The 17,359-nt window shown below is 46.1% G+C and overlaps 2 protein-coding genes across 4 annotated transcripts in view; both read left to right on the forward strand.

Annotated features, from left to right (window-relative positions):
* The window catches only part of LOC147461248 (DUF21 domain-containing protein At2g14520-like), a 41,129-nt gene extending 32,899 nt beyond the window's left edge, over positions 1 to 8,230 (forward strand). Inside the window, exons 10-12 of one of the 3 annotated variants that reach the window (XR_015187576.1) lie at positions 7,258 to 7,463; positions 7,627 to 7,725; positions 7,834 to 8,230. Coding sequence is in view for 2 of the 3 variants with exons in the window: in XM_086508841.1 (XP_086364967.1) it covers positions 7,258 to 7,463; positions 7,627 to 7,670; positions 7,834 to 7,852 (269 nt within the window). In the remaining variant the exon portion in view is untranslated. The remainder of the gene's footprint in view (positions 1 to 7,257; positions 7,464 to 7,626; positions 7,726 to 7,833) is intronic. The other 2 variants (XM_086508842.1, XM_086508841.1) reach the window with 2 other exon arrangements.
* A 6,453-nt stretch (positions 8,231 to 14,683) lies between these two features.
* On the forward strand, positions 14,684 to 16,117 carry LOC147461249 (kinesin-like protein KIN-UB). The gene is made up of 4 exons (XM_086508843.1): positions 14,684 to 14,954; positions 15,209 to 15,360; positions 15,482 to 15,604; positions 15,877 to 16,117. Exons 2-4 carry the CDS (start codon positions 15,352 to 15,354, stop codon positions 15,994 to 15,996), a joined length of 252 nt encoding a protein of 83 aa, XP_086364969.1. The 5' UTR covers positions 14,684 to 14,954; positions 15,209 to 15,351; the 3' UTR covers positions 15,997 to 16,117.
* The last annotated feature ends 1,242 nt before the right edge of the window (positions 16,118 to 17,359 follow it).

The following is a 17,359-nucleotide window of genomic DNA, read 5'->3' on the forward strand; positions in this document are numbered from 1 at the left end:
TGAAAAATCAGCCCCCACTCGAAAAATGGGTGCCCGCTCTTGAGATTGCAGCTTCTAGAGTGCGTGTTGGCTTGCAGGTTGCTCTCCTACTGCCATGTGTCCAGGTTGCCTCTTTCGAGTTAATTTCCTAGTATCCACCAACAAGGAGGAGCGGGCTGGGGCGAGACAGCAGGGCGCGAGGGGAGGAGGAGCGGGCTGGGGCGGGAGAGGAGGACGGAGGGGGAGGGAGGAGAGGGCTTGGGCGGGACATCAGTGAGGGGAGGAGGAGCCGCCAGGAGCGGGTTGGGATGGGAGAGTAGGATGTAGGGGGAGGGAGGAGCGGGCTAGGGTGGGAGAGCTGATCGCAAGAGAGGGGGCAACACGCACGGGGTGGGAAGGGGGTGCTGGCGAGCAGTAGCAGCGACCGGTTTAAATTCTGCCTCTTTCAGTGTTTCTTTATTCTTATTGCAAATAAACGATCCGAACGCTTTCTCCTAACTCTCACCAAGCTGTTCAAACTGGTCCATGGTTGTACTTGCAAATTTTTGATCCAATTTCGCTAGCATAACGGTGCAAAAGCCTGTGTAGGTCAAAAGTACACGTCAAGGACACTTTCCTTGCAATTGGGAAGCTTTTTAGTGAGCTGCAGGTCAATTTTAGCATGCTGTAATTTCCTGTTTTGTCAATGTCAGGTACCCAAAGCCCTGTTTAACACTAGAATGGTAACATGACACTTTTGTGTTCTCTTAAGTGACCATTTTTCTTGAATTATTTGAAAACTATGAAAGTCAATTTCTAGGTGCTATATATCCACAAAATTGCGTTATGAGCTGAGAAAAAACTTGACATTTTTTTTGAAATATCGATCTCACCATTAACCTTACTCTTGCACAACATTTTTGAACCTAAACTATGTGAAAAAAAGGGTCCTGTTTTTTGTTTTTTTCTCAAATTTTTGCAACTATACCACTCTAAACTTCATGTTTGTGAGGTTTAGATTGTTAGAGAATAAGCCTTCATAGTTCTCAACATGTTTTGATGCTTCTAGGGAGAATTAAGTGTTAAAATTGAAAGTTATGACCAACTTACAAGACTTACATAATTCTGTTTTTTGGCCAAAATTATCACTTCTATGATTTTTTTGATGGTTTTCTTGCTATCCTAATGCAATTTTGATTGTGTAAGTGGCATGTATAACATAAATCCAATCTTCCTTGAGTTTTGGGGGACCTAATAGGCTATATAGCATAGTATATGATGATGGTTGAGTTTTTTTATTGCTAAAGAATACGAGACATTTTAGTGTAGCAAGTATAGCTTTCTCATTATTGCTAGTTTCTTAGGCCAATTGTGTGTATTTTGTAGGTAGTAACCATATCTAATCATAAACTACAAATTTGGCTAGATATTAAGTAGCTTCTATGGGATTCTAGAGGTCAATAATGCTAAACCCAGTTTTGTCATGTTTGTTGTATTTAGCACTTCATCATTGTCCCCAAGGTTCCACTTAGTAAGAGATCCATTATTCTTTTGACATGCTGTCACGAGGACGTGGCAGTTATTAACCATGTCACAAAGATGTGGCAGCTGCTAACCTTGGTTGTTGGTTTCTTTCCAATGGGGTTTATTTTATTTGTTTTGAGACCCTCTTTTTGAAGTAGCAAACGGTCGGACATTGTATGGCCAATGTGAACGGTAGTTTCACCCGCAGACGGGAAGTGGTCGGCACTGGAATTCGTATGGTAAGAGGATGTCTAGGCTCAGAGCAAGATCATATAGGTCCCCCCGTCGCACTTAGCAAGTTGGTGGATACTAGGAAGTGAACTCAATTAAGGCGTAAAGTCAAGGTGGGACTACCAACCAAAAGTATCCGACATTTGGGCCACATTGCACTTTTGGATGCGGTCCCAATGAGGATAGATGGTCAGAAGACCAGTGGGAGCCCAACGGAAGCATCTCCTAAAATTTAGGGAACTGCTATTTTGGGCCGTGAAATGTGTTCGCGTCATTACCTCCGGTATGACTAGGGGAGCATTTACAACTCTGTCGCGAAGTCAACTGGGCAACCGGTCAGGATATTTTTAAGCGGCGAACCCGAAACAGGAAAATGCTTGTAAATGCGCCAAGTGTCACATTTTCATGCACTTGCCTCTTCCAGAAAAATGGACGCTGAAATTTAAGCTGGGAGGAGCTCCATTATGCAATTTGTCACAGGTTAAGAGCTATGGAGTGCTTCCTTTCCCTCTCATGTACAGTGTGGTGCTAGGAGTGATGCACTGCACACTACACACTGCTCTCTCTCTCCCCTACGTGCAGTTATGTGATGCCCCACAAGAGCGCTCCTCATTTGACTCTAACTGTCTAGAGGACTCAAGAGCCAATCTAGTATATCTGCCTCTATGTGTATCCCATAGACTGTGCATAAAGGACAGTGATCTGGTAAGAGCCTCAATCTCTATAGGAGGGGCGGCTACCTCCGCTCGAATAATCGCATGTGGTACGGAGGCCTTGGCTCTAATTATCCGGGATATCATAAATACCAAGGGTCTCTCCATGTTCCTCCAACTGTCCTGATTCACAGATGGTCCCCACACTTGGACCCCATAAAGCATAGCTGAAGCAACCAAAGTATCAAAGAGCCATAACTTTGTTCGTGGTTCTTGAATCTGAACCTGCGAACACATCCTCTCTAGCCCTCCCAATGCCGCATAGGCTCTGGACAGTCTAGTCTCTGCTGCTCTCCTCAGAGTAAACCTCGGTCCCGTGAATACCACCCCCAGATATGTATATTCATCTGTGTACTCCACAGTGTCTTGACCATATACGAATGCAGGTGCCGATCTCTTGACCCACTGTGGTGTGGTGTTAAACACCATAACCTTGGTTTTACCAATGTTCACAGACAGTCCACTATCCTCTGCAAAGTTGTGCAATGCATCCAAATGTCTCTGCATGCCCTCTGGCGACTCTGATATCAACACAATGTCATCAGCATATAATAATAAAGGGATCCATGTCCCTGCTAGCTGAGCGCCTCTGTCACCCTCTCTGTCAATGTAGTCAGAGACCTCATCTACATACATACCAAAAAGTGTAGGGGACAAAGGATACCCCTGGTTCACTCCAGTAGTGGAATGAACAATGTCAGAAATCCCCTCAGGAGTGCGTACATGGCCAGTCACACTGAGCCATATAAAGCCATGATCCCCCATATGATCTCTGTGGGTACTCCCAACTTCAGTAGCCTGTGCATCAATCTGGCCCTCGGCACTGTGTCAAATGCTTTGCGGAAGTCCACAAAGCAGCAATACATCCGTCTCCCATGAGCCCGACCCTCCTCAATAATGGCTCTGAGTGTAAGAATATGGTCCAAAGTGGAGAAACCCCTCCTGAATCCAGCCTGTCCTGCTGCTCGTATGCCCTCATTTTCTACCCATTTACTCAGTTGCTGTTCAAGAATGGATGCATACAACCGTGCCAATGTGTGCCCTATCATAATAGTACGGTAGTTCCCTGGCACTGTGGGGTCCCCTGCCTTGAAGAGAGGTACAATAGTAGATAATCTCCAGGACTCGGGTAGTCCCTCACACATGACACGGTTAAACAACCGTGCAAGAACCTTTGACAGTAAATCTCTAGCATGTATCAAGTGCTTTGCCACCAAACCATCATGATCATATGCTCTCCTAGTCCTCATCCTGTCAATGGCGTTTTTCACCATCTCAATGGTAAAGAAGGTACTAGTGGCTGGACATGGCTCTAGAGGGTCTGGTAATGGTGGTTGCCCGAGTACTATACATAATGATGCTGCATACTGACCCCAAGTCTCGGGAGAGGTAATCACTAGAGGAGGTGAGTGCTCACAGAAGAGACGCCAGGCCTCACCTGAATCTCGACTCAAAAAGAGCTGATACAAATCACGTTTCATCTGGGCTAAAAAGGCCCGCTTCTTCGGTCGCACTAAACGCCGAAGAGCAATCCGAGACTGTCTATATGTAATGACTCCAAGTATAAGCTCGCTTTGAATCTGAACTCTCATCTCTCTGCATTCCTCATCATACCAACTATTATGAGGCATGTTCCTAGAACGTCTTCTCTGATCTGGTTGAGTGTGTGGGTATGCCTCTGCTGCTGCCCCATGCAAGATCTCCGTCAATAAAGTGGTGATCTCCTCCACTATATATACAGGCTTGGCTGCCCACATCCGTCTTTAAATCTCTTCCACATAAACTGAATCCGTCTCTGGTGTAAAAGTATACCGTGTGTGTGCAATCCTCTGTGGTGTCTAAGAGACACTATACTGGAAAGAGACTGAAAAAGTCAGGAGAGCATGGTCCACTGCTACTCCAACAGGCCTAGGGCCCACACTGAAATCATGAATATTAGAGATGAAGCTCGGTGAAGTCATGACATAGTCTACTGTACTGGCCCCATGTCTGTGTGGAAAGCATGTGAATCCCCCAGACGAAGGAAAAATCTCTAGACCATTAAGTATGGCCAGACCATGCGTAGTCGCCATCTCTATAAGATATCTCCCATACTCTGTGTGCTCTCTATCCTGTGAGTGTCTGTCAAGCCCCATCTCCAATATATCCATCTCTCTAAGCATCTCCTCCGAGGTATCATAAAATACCGTTTGGGAGTCGGCCGTCCTGGCATTAAAGTCTCCCAAGAGAATGATATCTCCATCTCTAGAGAACTCCCATATGTCATCATCAAGTATAGAGAAAGGGGATTGCCCTCTAGGTGAGGTATAGACCGATGTGCTAGGGGGAAAGTAACATATAGCAATGTATAAGAATCTGCCTGTCTCAGCTCTCAGTCTCACCCACATGTATCTTGCTTGGTCATCTCTCCGGACAATCTGTAATAGCGGCTGCAACTCCTCCTTGAATAAGACTGCTACCCCTCCTGAACCTCGACTCCCATGCTGGGATCTAGCGTCTGGCCGACAAGCCGTCTCCCGTAAAAAACCAGTCACACTTGGCATCAACTGTCCAGATTTTTGATGTGTCTCTGAGTAAAAGACAATGTCTCTATCTCTGAAGCTATCCTCAAAGGCACCCACATCCAGCCTATATGATCCATTACAATTCCATGCCGCCATCCGGAGTGTGGTCCCATATGTCTCGCACCGTCATGCTGTGCGTTTTTGCAAAACCACTACTTTCCCTCCTCTATAAAAGGCAATTTTTCCCTTGTCCCTTGCTGCCTTGATCTCTCGCATCAACTCTTGCATATGTGCTATTTGTGCTAAAGTAAGGTCATCCCCCATAAATATTCCAGTTTTCTTAAGTGGCAGTCTCTTCTTCAGGAATTCCTTCCCTGTTTCCAAAGTCGGGAAATGCAAAATAAGTGCTTTCTCTTTGACGTTTCCCTTCTCATCCACTCCTTTCTTTCCTACTCTCCAAGCACCTATGTGCATAGGTTCCGGGATGCCCATGCGCTGCAAGAGTTCCTTCACTTCGTCTTCTACATTTTCTGTGTCTTTGATACCAGTAATACGCACATGGAGGGCTCTAGTCCTCCTCTTGTGTTCCTCCTCAAATGGTCATATTGATGATGGTAGAAGTCTGTGCGGCTTCTGGCATCCGGGCCTTCCCTTTCTTTGCACCTTCAATCCATTTTTTTGCTTCGTCAACTTTCTCCTGTGTTTTAAAAAGGCGCTCCGCCCATGAGGGAGAAGGTGCGGGAGCAGCAGGGGGGAAGCGTGAGGGGCAAGGGCAGGGGCAAGGAGCGCGAGGGGCAGGTGCAGCACAGAGAGAGAGAGAGAGAGAGAGAGAGAGAGAGAGAGAGAGAGAGAGAGAGAGAGAGAGAGATGAAATGAAATGTTATATTAACGTCTTCAAAAGGCGAAAATGGGTTCAGCTGGATACGAAGAGGACATGGATACAACCTACACACTAGGTACGAAGATGACTTTCTATAGAGAGCATCTTCTCCAACTCACGGAGGATGGTTTTGTGATCATACCAGGATACGTGGACACTCATCTATCCCACGGGATCCGATGTGCTATTGGTCAGATACGCACATCCTCACATCAGCTAGAGATTGAGACAGGCAAATTTAGAGGAGTACCCGCTGAGTCCAGGATTTGTCAGGTGTGCCAGATAGAGCCAGAGACAGAGCTACATTACATATGTCACTGCCTAGTATACTATGAGATACGAGGCCGCTTTCACTGTCTATTGAGAGAGGGTTTTGGGCCACTTTCTAGAGTCATGAGATACCAGGATCATAGATGCCTCGGATTATACTTACTGGAGATTCGCAAACACAGGGAGGACCTCTTGAAGAGGGGCACAATGAGAGAGATCCAACAACAGTGGAAGATTACAGATTTCTTTCAGTCACAGACAAAGGAGTCCGAGCAGCCCCAATAGCATAACAACACCAGAGGCACCAGAGGCATACTGCTTGATCGGGCGATAGATTTGGGGCGGTCCCGTTGTCCACGGATGAGGGGGCCCTCTCGACATCGACATAGACTGCGACAGAGGATCCATACCATACTGGCACGACATAGGAGCCATCCCGACAGAGTGCCTACCTTAAAGGACATTGAATCTCTATAGCCTTTTGGATACTGATGTATGTGTATATGATGCCTCGACTGCCAGAGAGATCCATTGTATCAGCTCACCCCCCCCTCCCCTTTGTATTCCCCTCGTATCAGCTTTCACCCCACCCCTACCCACTATTTTCTTTTCAGCTCTTTGTACTTTTTGTACCCAGACCTGGTATTAGATTCACCACATGTAACCTTTTGGTCTCATAGGTCATTTTGGCCTTTTGAAGACGTTAATATTACATTTCATTTCATCTCTCTCTCTCTCTCTCTCTCTCTCTCTCTCTCTCTCTCTCTCTCTCTCTCATTTTGATGCAAAGTAGGGTGTGCAGTGGTGATGGCGATTTGGCTATTGTGTGCCTTTTAGCCTTGGAGATTTGGAACTTGATATTGGAGATTTTTGGAGTTTTCGTTGTTTCAGATGGCTTGTTTTTGCGTTAGTTCTCTGCTACAACTGTCCTTCCCTCCTTGTCCCTAGCCTTTGATGCATCACCCATCTTTTGTAACTTTGTATCACTTGTGGTTTTTCCCCTACGGTTTGTTGTTATTGCCCTATTTAAGGGTTTTTTCACTACAAGTTCCATCTATATCGTGATGTCTACGGACTTATGCACTGCCTACGGGCCTATAACTTGGTAATGCAATAGAAAGGTCAAACCCTCCTTTTGAGAGAGAGAGAGAGAGAGAGAGAGAGATTGTGAAAATAGGTGCTGCAGCTGAAGACCTTCCCAAAATGAACTTAGAAAGTGAGGTTTCACGAACAAAGTCTCAGGCTCTTGCTTCTCGCCGTGGGAAAAAGTATGGGCCTGAGCATGTGGTTAAGATGGATGAGACCTTTCCGCCAAGGTTTCCAGAAGATGAAGAGGTGGTTGGCATCATCACTTTGGAAGATGTGATTGAAGAACTCTTACAGGTTGGTAGGAGCATTGTTGATTCTAGAGGGCCAAAACACATGTTGTGCATGCCCGTCGTTGCTGTTTGTGTACCCCCTCACATGGATCTAAAGTGTGATATAGTTTAAGGGTTAATTTTGTGTTAATATCATCTCTTCCTAATCGCGACTTGCATCTTTTCAGGAAGAGATTTTGGACGAGACTGACATTCGCATCGATGTGACAAAGTAAGGACTAGATCGGAAAGGCTCAATTGCTGATGGCATGGCAGAATGCAAGCGTGTATAAGCATAAAACAACCTTGATTTCTTGAGTCTTTGAGAAAAGTTTTTCTAGAGTTTGCTAAGCTTTGGGCCTCACTATTGATAATCTGTTGGGGTTTGTGTGCAGGTTCGGAAATGGTGCATAGGAGTCGTCTTGAAGGATATTGGTGCAGACACAAAGAGGCTTGACTTCAATGTCCATGACACCTCCATTGTCCATGTCTCTTTTGCAAAGTCACACATATTTGTCACAGTATCTAACATCGATAAATTGCTACCCTTTAATCACAAATATATCCCTCATTGAAGTTGATCTGTAGATAGTATAATCTGTAAAGGAAATGAAAGACAATAACGCCCTACACGAGTAAAATTTTGTCAAGCACAAGATTGCATGCATCACCTTGCCCAATGCATCCAAATCGTAAACTTGAGCTACCAAAGCATTCCACTGGTTGAGCAGAACATAGAACAAAGAATCTTTGGAGCAATTTTTTATAGTTATTATTTGCTTTTGTGCGAAACATCTGATTCTTGATCAATCAATGTGGGATTGTAGCAAGCGTATTCAGTGATCCTTAATGGGGTAGGGAATGGTCGGGCAAGGGGAGGGGAGCCATACAATCCTTGCCATGTCAACAGCAAAAATCCAAGGGCATGGGACATTATTTTCCGTCTGTTGAGGTGTCATATGCAGCATGAAACAAGGATTCCATTTGCTGATTTGACTGCACTCGATTTGCATACAAACTGAATAGTGGTCCCTGACATTTTATTTGTTGACATGTTGATCATTTGTGAATTGTTGCATGCCTCCCAATCTCCGATTGTGACGGGAAAGGAAATACATCCTCAGCTTCTCTCATATATTAAATAAGCAGTTGCATCTTACAACACCCAATACTACATTATGAGTAATTACATATGAGAATTGAGTGTAAAAACATACCTTTAACTGACACGATTGGAGGGTACTCGCTCCCCCCCTCGCAACTGCACTCCCCTAGCGCTACCCCCCCCCCCCCCCCCCCCCCCCCCATCGCCTGCTCCCCTCTTGCGCCCGCCCTCACCCTCCGCTGCCCCTGCCCGCCCGCCCTCCCTCAGCCCCCGCTACCTGCTGCCCTTCACTGCGCTGCCCACTGCCCCCCTTTTCGCTGCCCTCTCCCTCGCCACGCTGCGCTCCCTGTCCCGCCCTCCCCCACCTCTCTTAACTCATTGAACCCCCCCCCCGTGGCTCTTTTCGTTCTGCCTTTTCTCACCCCGTGGTTCTTTTGTCGATTGGCTTTGGTAGTGCTGGTTCTTCGACAGTGCTTGCCGGGGTCCCTTTGTAGAAAAATTGCTTTACCCACTCTTTCTCTGCCACAACAGTAGACACAGATGGAGGCTCAAGCTCCACCATAGAAGGACTCCACTGAAGTCCCTTCGCCCAATCCGTTGAGCCCACTATTCGACTTGCTTTGTCATCGATAGAGCAACCGAGCCTAGCCGCAGAGGTGTGCTTTGTCATCGATAGAGCAACCGAGCCTAGCCGCAGAGGTAGAGCGCCTGCAGGCGACTTCTATCATCTGCAAGATTCTCGGTACCAGACCCAATAGAGGAGAGTTGCGCGATCTTCTCCAGGCCCGCCTTCTGGCAGAGGTGGACAAGATCTTGGACGTTCAGATCTTCGGACGAGGCTACTACCAGATCGAGTTCGAGAACCCCGAGATGGCGTCCAAGGTCATCGGCATGAGTCCATTGACCATCCGAGCAGCTCGAGTCCACTTTCGACTGTGAAGACTTAGTTTTGACTCTGCTTCGGATGTTCTGGTAGAGAAGATAGACATCCTCATTTCCGTCTGCTTTCCTGGTTTACAGAGGGAGTACCTACTACTTTTGTCCAGGATAGGCTCAATGATTGGGACTGTTTTGGAGACACCTCGAACGACAGTCTCAGTAGTTGCCAAGGCGACCGGAATTCCCTCAATTCACGTTTTGGTTAGGGACACTCACACTCTTTCGAAGGTCATTCTTTTGACTCGAGCGAGTGGGGGTTGGTTTAGACAGAGCGTGGAGTATTCGGGTCTCCCGAACCAGTGCTTCATTTGTCGACAGATGGGTATCTTGCGAAGGCCTGTCCACGGAGGAGCCTTCGATCTACACCACAGACTCAACCCCAATCTGCAAGGGCTTGCCAACAGCCACATGTAGAGACACAAAGCACTCATGCAGAGCCATCCTCTGAGCTTGGGGCTCCAACAGAGAAGGGATGGCAGCAAGTTCGTGGTCGACGACGGTAGGGGCCACAACGACAGTCTGGCACTTGAGTGGTCCTTAGGCGCCTGCTCAACAGTAGTAGGTTCCCACGGGGAACCGTTTTGGTCCTTTTGAGTAGGAGGAGGTCCCTGCTCCAGTACCCACCTCAGCTTCACCCTCGACAGCCCCTCCTCCCCCAGAGTTCTCCTCCTCCTCATCATCCCCTCACTCGCCACCTCTTCCCCTCGCCCCTCTACCTCTGCTGCTTCCCCTCGTCCCTCTTCTCCCCCTCTTCTCTTTGCTCCTACATCCCCTTCTCCGCTCCAGTTCCACACACAACCTTGGGGACAGGGCCATCTTCGACTGCTAGGAGATCTCTTAGCAGTGCCTTTACCATGAGTCACTTGGCGAGAGAGAGACGGCCTTTCTTGGGACTCCCTCTACAGGTACAGACGTATCCCTTTGCAACAGTCCCTCGTGGTCTGACGAGCTTCGACATTCGGCGTTGATGGGACGTCTTTGACTACGACTTTACACGTTTTCTCGGCGACCCCTTAGCAGACTATGAGGCAGGCTGCTTCAAGATTCATGTTTTGTTCCTTGCAGCTAGGGGGATAGAGGCCTTGGACTCAGCGGTTGGCTTCTCTTCTCCCCTTTGTGACAGGGACCAGATTGAGTGGACTCTCGACTCAATGTTGGAGTGGTTGCATACACAGGTCCAAGAGTTCTCTCACCACAAGGGAGACCTAGGAGTTACAATCATGCTTGAGACTTTGTGGCCATTGGCTAAGTTTGTTGTGACCCCTCCAGATACAGCAGGATGTAACACATTGTGGTTCACTTCTTTGTTGATACGCAGTGCTTGCCATGCTATGTACACATTCATGAGGACTCTTGAACAGAGGAGGTTGCTTTACGTACGGCTTACTCTATTGGGCTTGGACCAGGCACTCGTTGTAGTCACGCCTATCTAGAGGACGCTGGGATACGGATTACTCCCCATCTAAGGTAGCCTCAAAGATAGCACGTTTAGCTACTGCAGCAACGTTTGTTCTCTCTCGCTCCCCATGAGGATCGTCTCATGGAACGTGCAGAGACTTGGTGGGCCCCAGTTTCAGCGTCAGCGGGGCCGATTGCGTCAGGAGCTTCAGCGCTGCCTGGTGGGAGGAGAGATTGATCTCCTTATGCTACAGGAGCTTCATCTGTGTGAGAGCCCCATTAGACGTTGTCGTCAGACTTGCGTCGACGATATGATACTTGTTGGTCAGTTGCTTTTGGACTTGGAGGTATCCAGGGTGGGGTATGTATGACTATTGCGGATTCTTTGCAGTAGGCAATTGTGGGCAAAGGGATTATTGTGCCAGGCAGGGCTCAGTGGATCACTATGCAAGTTCAGGGTTGCCTTGTGGGCTTTCTGAACATATATGCGCCCAATGTGGCGAGTGCACGAGCAGAGTTTTGGTCACAAATTGTTGAGTCTCTGTCTTAGGCAGAACATTGGTGCATAGGGGGTGACTTCAACATGTTGGAGGACCCTTCTGACAAGATTGGTGATAGCCATGCTACTGTGCATGGAGTTGAGCTGACAGCTTGGGAGAGGTTTTGTATGACTCTGAGGGTCTCGGATGTGTGGCAACACTCTAGTTTTGTGAGGTCCCCAAACAGCCTAGCTTTCTCTCGTTCGGACCGTAGAGTGGGAGGAATGAATCTATCGTGGATAAATCGCTTCTACACTAGTAACCATTTCAGTGACTTGGGTGGGACAATTGGCATTCTGACAGGGACTTCCTTCTTGGACCATGTAGTAGTGATCCTCACAGTGGCAGACAAACAAAGGAGGGGGAGCATGATGCTTCACATCCCTGAGATGGTCTTGCTGGACTCTGCACTCAGGGAGCGAGTAGAGGCTCTCTGGACAGAGAGCTTGGACATGCAAGATTCTCCTGCTGACATAGTGGCCTCAGGACTAGCTCAGATTAGTCGTTTTTTTCTCGAGGAGTCTCTCGCTCGCCTGGCTGCAGCGAGAGAGGATCAACGTCTCAGACGGGGCGTTGCTTCCTTGCAAAGTATGCAGAAGCAGCATCCAGACAGTCCTTGGTTGGAGGAGCAGCTACAGTAGGCTCGCCAGGAGCTTGTTAGCACAGAGGAGCGGCGTCATGAGTTTGTTTTCCATTGATAGACATCTCAGTGGACACAAGTGGGTGATAGAGTGACTGGTGCTTTCTTCGAGGCACTGGGACCTAAGCATACGCATGCCAAGGTTAGTTAGTTGAGAAGGCCCGACGGGTCAGTTGCTTCAGATCCAGAGGACATGCGTGCAATTGCTACTGACTTTTACCATGAGTTATTGTCTGCAGAGCCTCAGTCAGAGTGTCAGGATGCATGTCGGGAGCAGGTGTGGGCACAAATGCCTTACCTTGTGACTGGGGAGATGCGTCAGAGGCTTGAGCTGCTACTTCAGCTTGAGGAGTTGCACACGGCGCTTAGTGCACTCCCTCGTGGTAGCTGTCCAGGTGAGGATGTCTTGACTCCCAGTTTTTTCTTGGAGTACTGAGACTTGCTTGGCCCAAATCTCTGTAGTGCTTTTCAGTACATCTTGCACGCAGGAGAGATGCCTGACAACATGAGTGAGGGTCTGATCTACCTCATTCCCAAGGAGGGTGGCTCCTCGGATGAGATTTGACAGTGGTGTCCCATCACCATCCTCAACTCAGTCTACAAAATTCTTGCCAAGGCTCTGAGTTTGAGGATCCAGCCACTTCTAGAGAGCCTTATACATGGGACTCAGAGAGGTTTTGTCAAGCAGCGTCGTATCCTTGACAACATCTTTACTTTTTGGGAGGCTTCTGCCCTTGCGCGGCTCCATGGTGAGGAACTGGTGATTCTCCTTCTCGATTTTGAGAAGGCTTACGACAGAGTTGATTGGGACTTTCTAGAGGGCACTCTACGCAGGATGGGCTTCTCAGATGCTTGGATCAGAGGGGTGTCAGCTTTGTACAGACGGACACACAGTCCCAGGGGATTCACTGTGTTTTTCCGTACGGTACCACGTGAGTGTACAATAGGGGGGTTTTTAGATTTTGTACATAAGCGTATACAATAGGGGTAGCCCCTCATTATTTCATACTCATACCGTACTCATAAGGGAGGGGGGGGGGGGGGGGGGGAGGGAGGGTGGTTACATTGGGGCTACATTCAACTACCTGAGCCACCTTAAATACATTAGTGAGCCTCTCTCTCTCTCTCTCTCTCTCTCTCTCTGCCAAGCTCATAGCCAAGCTCAAACCCCTCTAATTTGTCAAAATTCCCAAAATAGCCTTCAAATTTTTAAAATTCCCAAAGTACCCATGTATCTATTTGATCGGATTGATCAAGCTTTTCTAATTTTTATTCCTTTTTGACAATTGAGATGCATTTTTGAGTGGTTAGCATGTAATTTGTCACATGTTACCTCACAAAACAAGCGATTATGTCCACAAAGATAACACATAAGTGTAGTTATCAACAAAATGTCAATCATTGAAATCGGTTCATGGGCGTCGTGGGATTTTTTCGGGACCGCAGCCCTATGTGTGACGCTCTTGCGATTGCATCAGTGTTCGGGAAAAAACATTTATTTAAATCTACAGAATTTCTTTTCTTGAATTTACCAAGAGGAAATTTTAGAAAATTACATTTATTTTTCAGGTTGTCACACTATTTTTCTCTATTTTGGGACAGAATTTCTCCTTTTCTCTTTGCTGTCAACCGGCAATTTTGAATTTAAAGCGGCACGATATTAAGTCGAGACACATTTTTCTCGATGGATGATTGCATCTGGGTGGACAGAAGTGGCAGAAGGATAGCCCAATTAATCCTCGCTTGCAGAATCCTAGCATTGTGTCGTGCAGTGCGCAAAATAAACGTTTTTCCAAAAACTTGGCAAACCTGCATATGTGAAACAACAGAGGTAAATTGATAAAATTTGAAGGTTTTTACACAAAATTAGAATGCAATGTTTAATTACAACCAAAGATAATATGTAGTTAACTTTTGCTTAATTGTGATGAGTGAAAGCGCTCTTATGCTGCCATCCGTTAGTCGAGAGCGAAAGTAAGAAAATTTGAGCCCTTTTGCCAAGAGAGCATGAGGAAAACCGAATGTCCTTTAATCTCTCCTTGCTCTCTTCTTTACGCAAGCATTAGCCCACTCCTCTAAGTCTTTCCCTGCTATGCCTCGTATAGAATTTGTTGCTTCCACACAATTTACTTCTTTACTGATTTATGCACATGAATTGCCCTTAAATTCCCTTTATACATGACCTACCCCTTGCTTTATGCAATCCACCAAATTAACTATGTTTGTGTGACAAAGCCTTAAATATAAGGGAAATATTTAATATATCATTGACTGTCGAGTCTCAATGAGAGAGAGAGAGAGAAATGAAATGAAATGAAATGATATATTAACGTCTACAAAAGGCCAAAATGACCTATGAGACCAACTGATTACAATGATGAGTCTAGTACCAAGTCTGAGAGAGAGAGAGAGAGAGAGAGAGAGAGAGAGAGAGAGAAGAAGAAGAAGAAGAAGAAGAGTATTTTAACGTCATAGGAAACTATCCCTAGAGATCTCAAAGATCTATTTGACGAGGAGAGTTGAACTCAAGACCTTTTATTCAAGAGGAAAATGGTGTGAGAGAGAGGGAGAGATGCTTGCATATAGGGCTTTGGGTTTTCTCAACCTTAAATATAAAATTTAGTGGTAAATTTGGAAATTGTGGGACTACAGTAAACCTAGGTTTTTTTACGAGCACTGTCTGCTCTTCATTGAATTTGGGCATCAGCTCCCCCGCGAGTCGCAGACCCTTTGCAGACGAGGTGTTGGGCCTCTCCCGCCCCCTGGCCAAGCTCTCTGCAAGCTCCCACATGTGCTTGGTGTCTGCGTGCGGTACTGCTGCGCCCTCTCAGCGGCAGCAGCACCCTGCAAAGCGGCATCTCTCCCCTCCCTCAGAGCCTCCGACCTGAAGTGAAGGTATTAGCAAATTTTTCCACAGTCAGCATGTCTGCGATTTTTTGAAAAATTATTAACTGGTTGAACAAGTCGGAATGGAAAAGTTGACAATGGAGGTTGTTACTTACTTTATCATCGAACTGTGCATTCTGCATGATAGAACTTGTATTATCATCGAGGCAAAGGAAAATACAGTAATGAGATTTGATTAGGTTCAATCGGCATTTTTATGTAGTACAGTCCTCTTCAAAGCTATCTTTTTCATGTCCTTTCAGGGCCTCCTTTCCATCTCTTAAATCTTAAACTCATGCAAGTCTACGTTCAGCGTCAGGAAGAGTAAGGGTTGCTGTGCGACTTAGGCCCAGGAACTTTGAGGAGCTAAAAAAATGATGCTGATTTTGCTGATTATGTGGAGTTGATGCCAGAGGTCTTCTTCTCATTCCCTACCTTGTTGCTTCATGGGAAACTTTACCGGCATTAGCTCAAGACAAGTTCTATAATGTGCCAATGCCTTGTTTTAATCGATCTGTCTTTTGCACTTTTCACAGCTGAAGCGACTGAAGCTGAGGAGGAATAATTGGGACTGTGAGATGTTCCAGTTTGATGAGATTCTAAATGAAACTGCTTCTCAGAAACGAGTCTATGAAGTAGTGGCAAAGCCTGTGGTTGAGGTTCTTCATTGCCCCCTACCATTTTCAACCCATTTTATTCAATAGATAGTGTTATAGACAGGGAAATAGAGTCTTTGGGGGCTTGTTCTTTGTGTCTAAAGATATTTGCTTAGATGTTGGTTTGGCTTGTAATAGTGGCCTATTTTGCAAGATATTTTGTATGTTATGTTTAAAACTCTATCTGATTGTATATACTTGGCATCCCTCTTCTTTTTGCTTGCAAAGTGTGCTAGAGGGGTATAATGGCACTGTCATGGCATATGGTCAAACAGGCACAGGTAAAACTTTCACCCTTGGCAAGCTTGGGGAGGAAGATGCTGCCGACTGTGGAATCATGGTCCGAGCCATGGAGGATATTCTTGCAGATACATCTTTTGAGCAAGGTTCAGTAACAGTCTCATATCTGCAGGTGACTGCTTTTGGCCTCAATTTACTCTGTACATGTACATGCTTTGTAATCTCCTTAAACCAAAGCTACCTTAAACGGGCCTTAAATACATTAGTCTTCTTGAATGTTTGTGTTCCTAGAGAAATGCCTTTCACCTGTTAGTTTTGCAACGATGTACTGTGGTGCATAGGTGTGCTTCATTTTGAACGTGTTAGGGTGTATAAAGTTAATCAATTAGCTTCAAAATTTAGATGGTTGAACTTGAAAAGTTTTTAGGATGGTTTTCTTACTTTGAAAAGGAGGCGCACCTCCCAAACAGCCTAATAGTGGTTTATAGTGTATACCTTTTAATGAATCTTTGAGTTGCAAATACTACTGTTTTGGGCCAATGATTCGCCCACCCTTGATTGCATGCAACTCCTATATCTGGCTGAACATACAACTGTCCAGCTCAAGATGAAGTTTCTGTTGTTATGCAACCAAAGACAAATAACAGACTGCTGGTGGAGGTGTCAAGCAATGATTGTTAAAACATTCAGTCTAAAATATTAAGAGGCTCTAAGGCAAGCTTATGGTGACTCCTATTTGTGAAGGTCATGTCATCTATCAGACAATTAAACATAGACTTTGGTGTTATACCGTCTACATAATTGCAGTTAGTTATACAGACCTCGGGAATGATGCATGTCACCTGTGCTGGTTTGATGTTTGAAGATATGCCAGAGAATTTGCATTTAATTCTCTGGATGTCTTTTACCTAGAGGCGTTGCCTCATGAGACTCAAGCTTCGAAATGCTGCACTGGAGGGTGTTGGTGGGGTTTCCCTTGCCTAGATTTTACTTCTCTTTGGGGCCACCACTAGTTCCTTTGCCCGAGGTGCACATATCCGAGGTCACAACAAGCTTTCCAAGAATTCGTAGTGACATAACTACTGATGTGTGCATTAGTGAGTTGGGCGGAAATGCAAGGCCTCATAGCGTCACCATCATCGAATTCGATGCAGTTGGTGATGGAGTTACCATTAATACTCATGCGTTTACAAATGCCATCTTTTACCTCAACTCTTTTGAGGATAAGGGAGGTGCCTAGATCTATGTTCCTGCTGGATGACGGTTGACGGGAAGCTTCAAGCTGATTAGTCATCTTACACTATTTCTGGACAAGGACGTTGCCATGCTAGGCTCTCAAGTATGATCTCTCTGCCCCATCCCCTACCTTGTTTTCTCATGTACGATACTCGCTGTATTTTCCTGGTTTCTCAGGCCCTCCATAGCCCCTAGATGAGACAATCACTACACTTTTTCTTATGGCAACCATATGGGGGATGCATACGGTTATCAGACTTTGGAATATAGTATGATTTAGAT

This window comes from Adiantum capillus-veneris, chromosome 3 (genome assembly GCF_014529385.1).
Source record: "Adiantum capillus-veneris isolate H3 chromosome 3, ASM1452938v2, whole genome shotgun sequence".
In the NCBI taxonomy this organism is placed as follows: Eukaryota; Viridiplantae; Streptophyta; class Polypodiopsida; order Polypodiales; family Pteridaceae; genus Adiantum; species Adiantum capillus-veneris.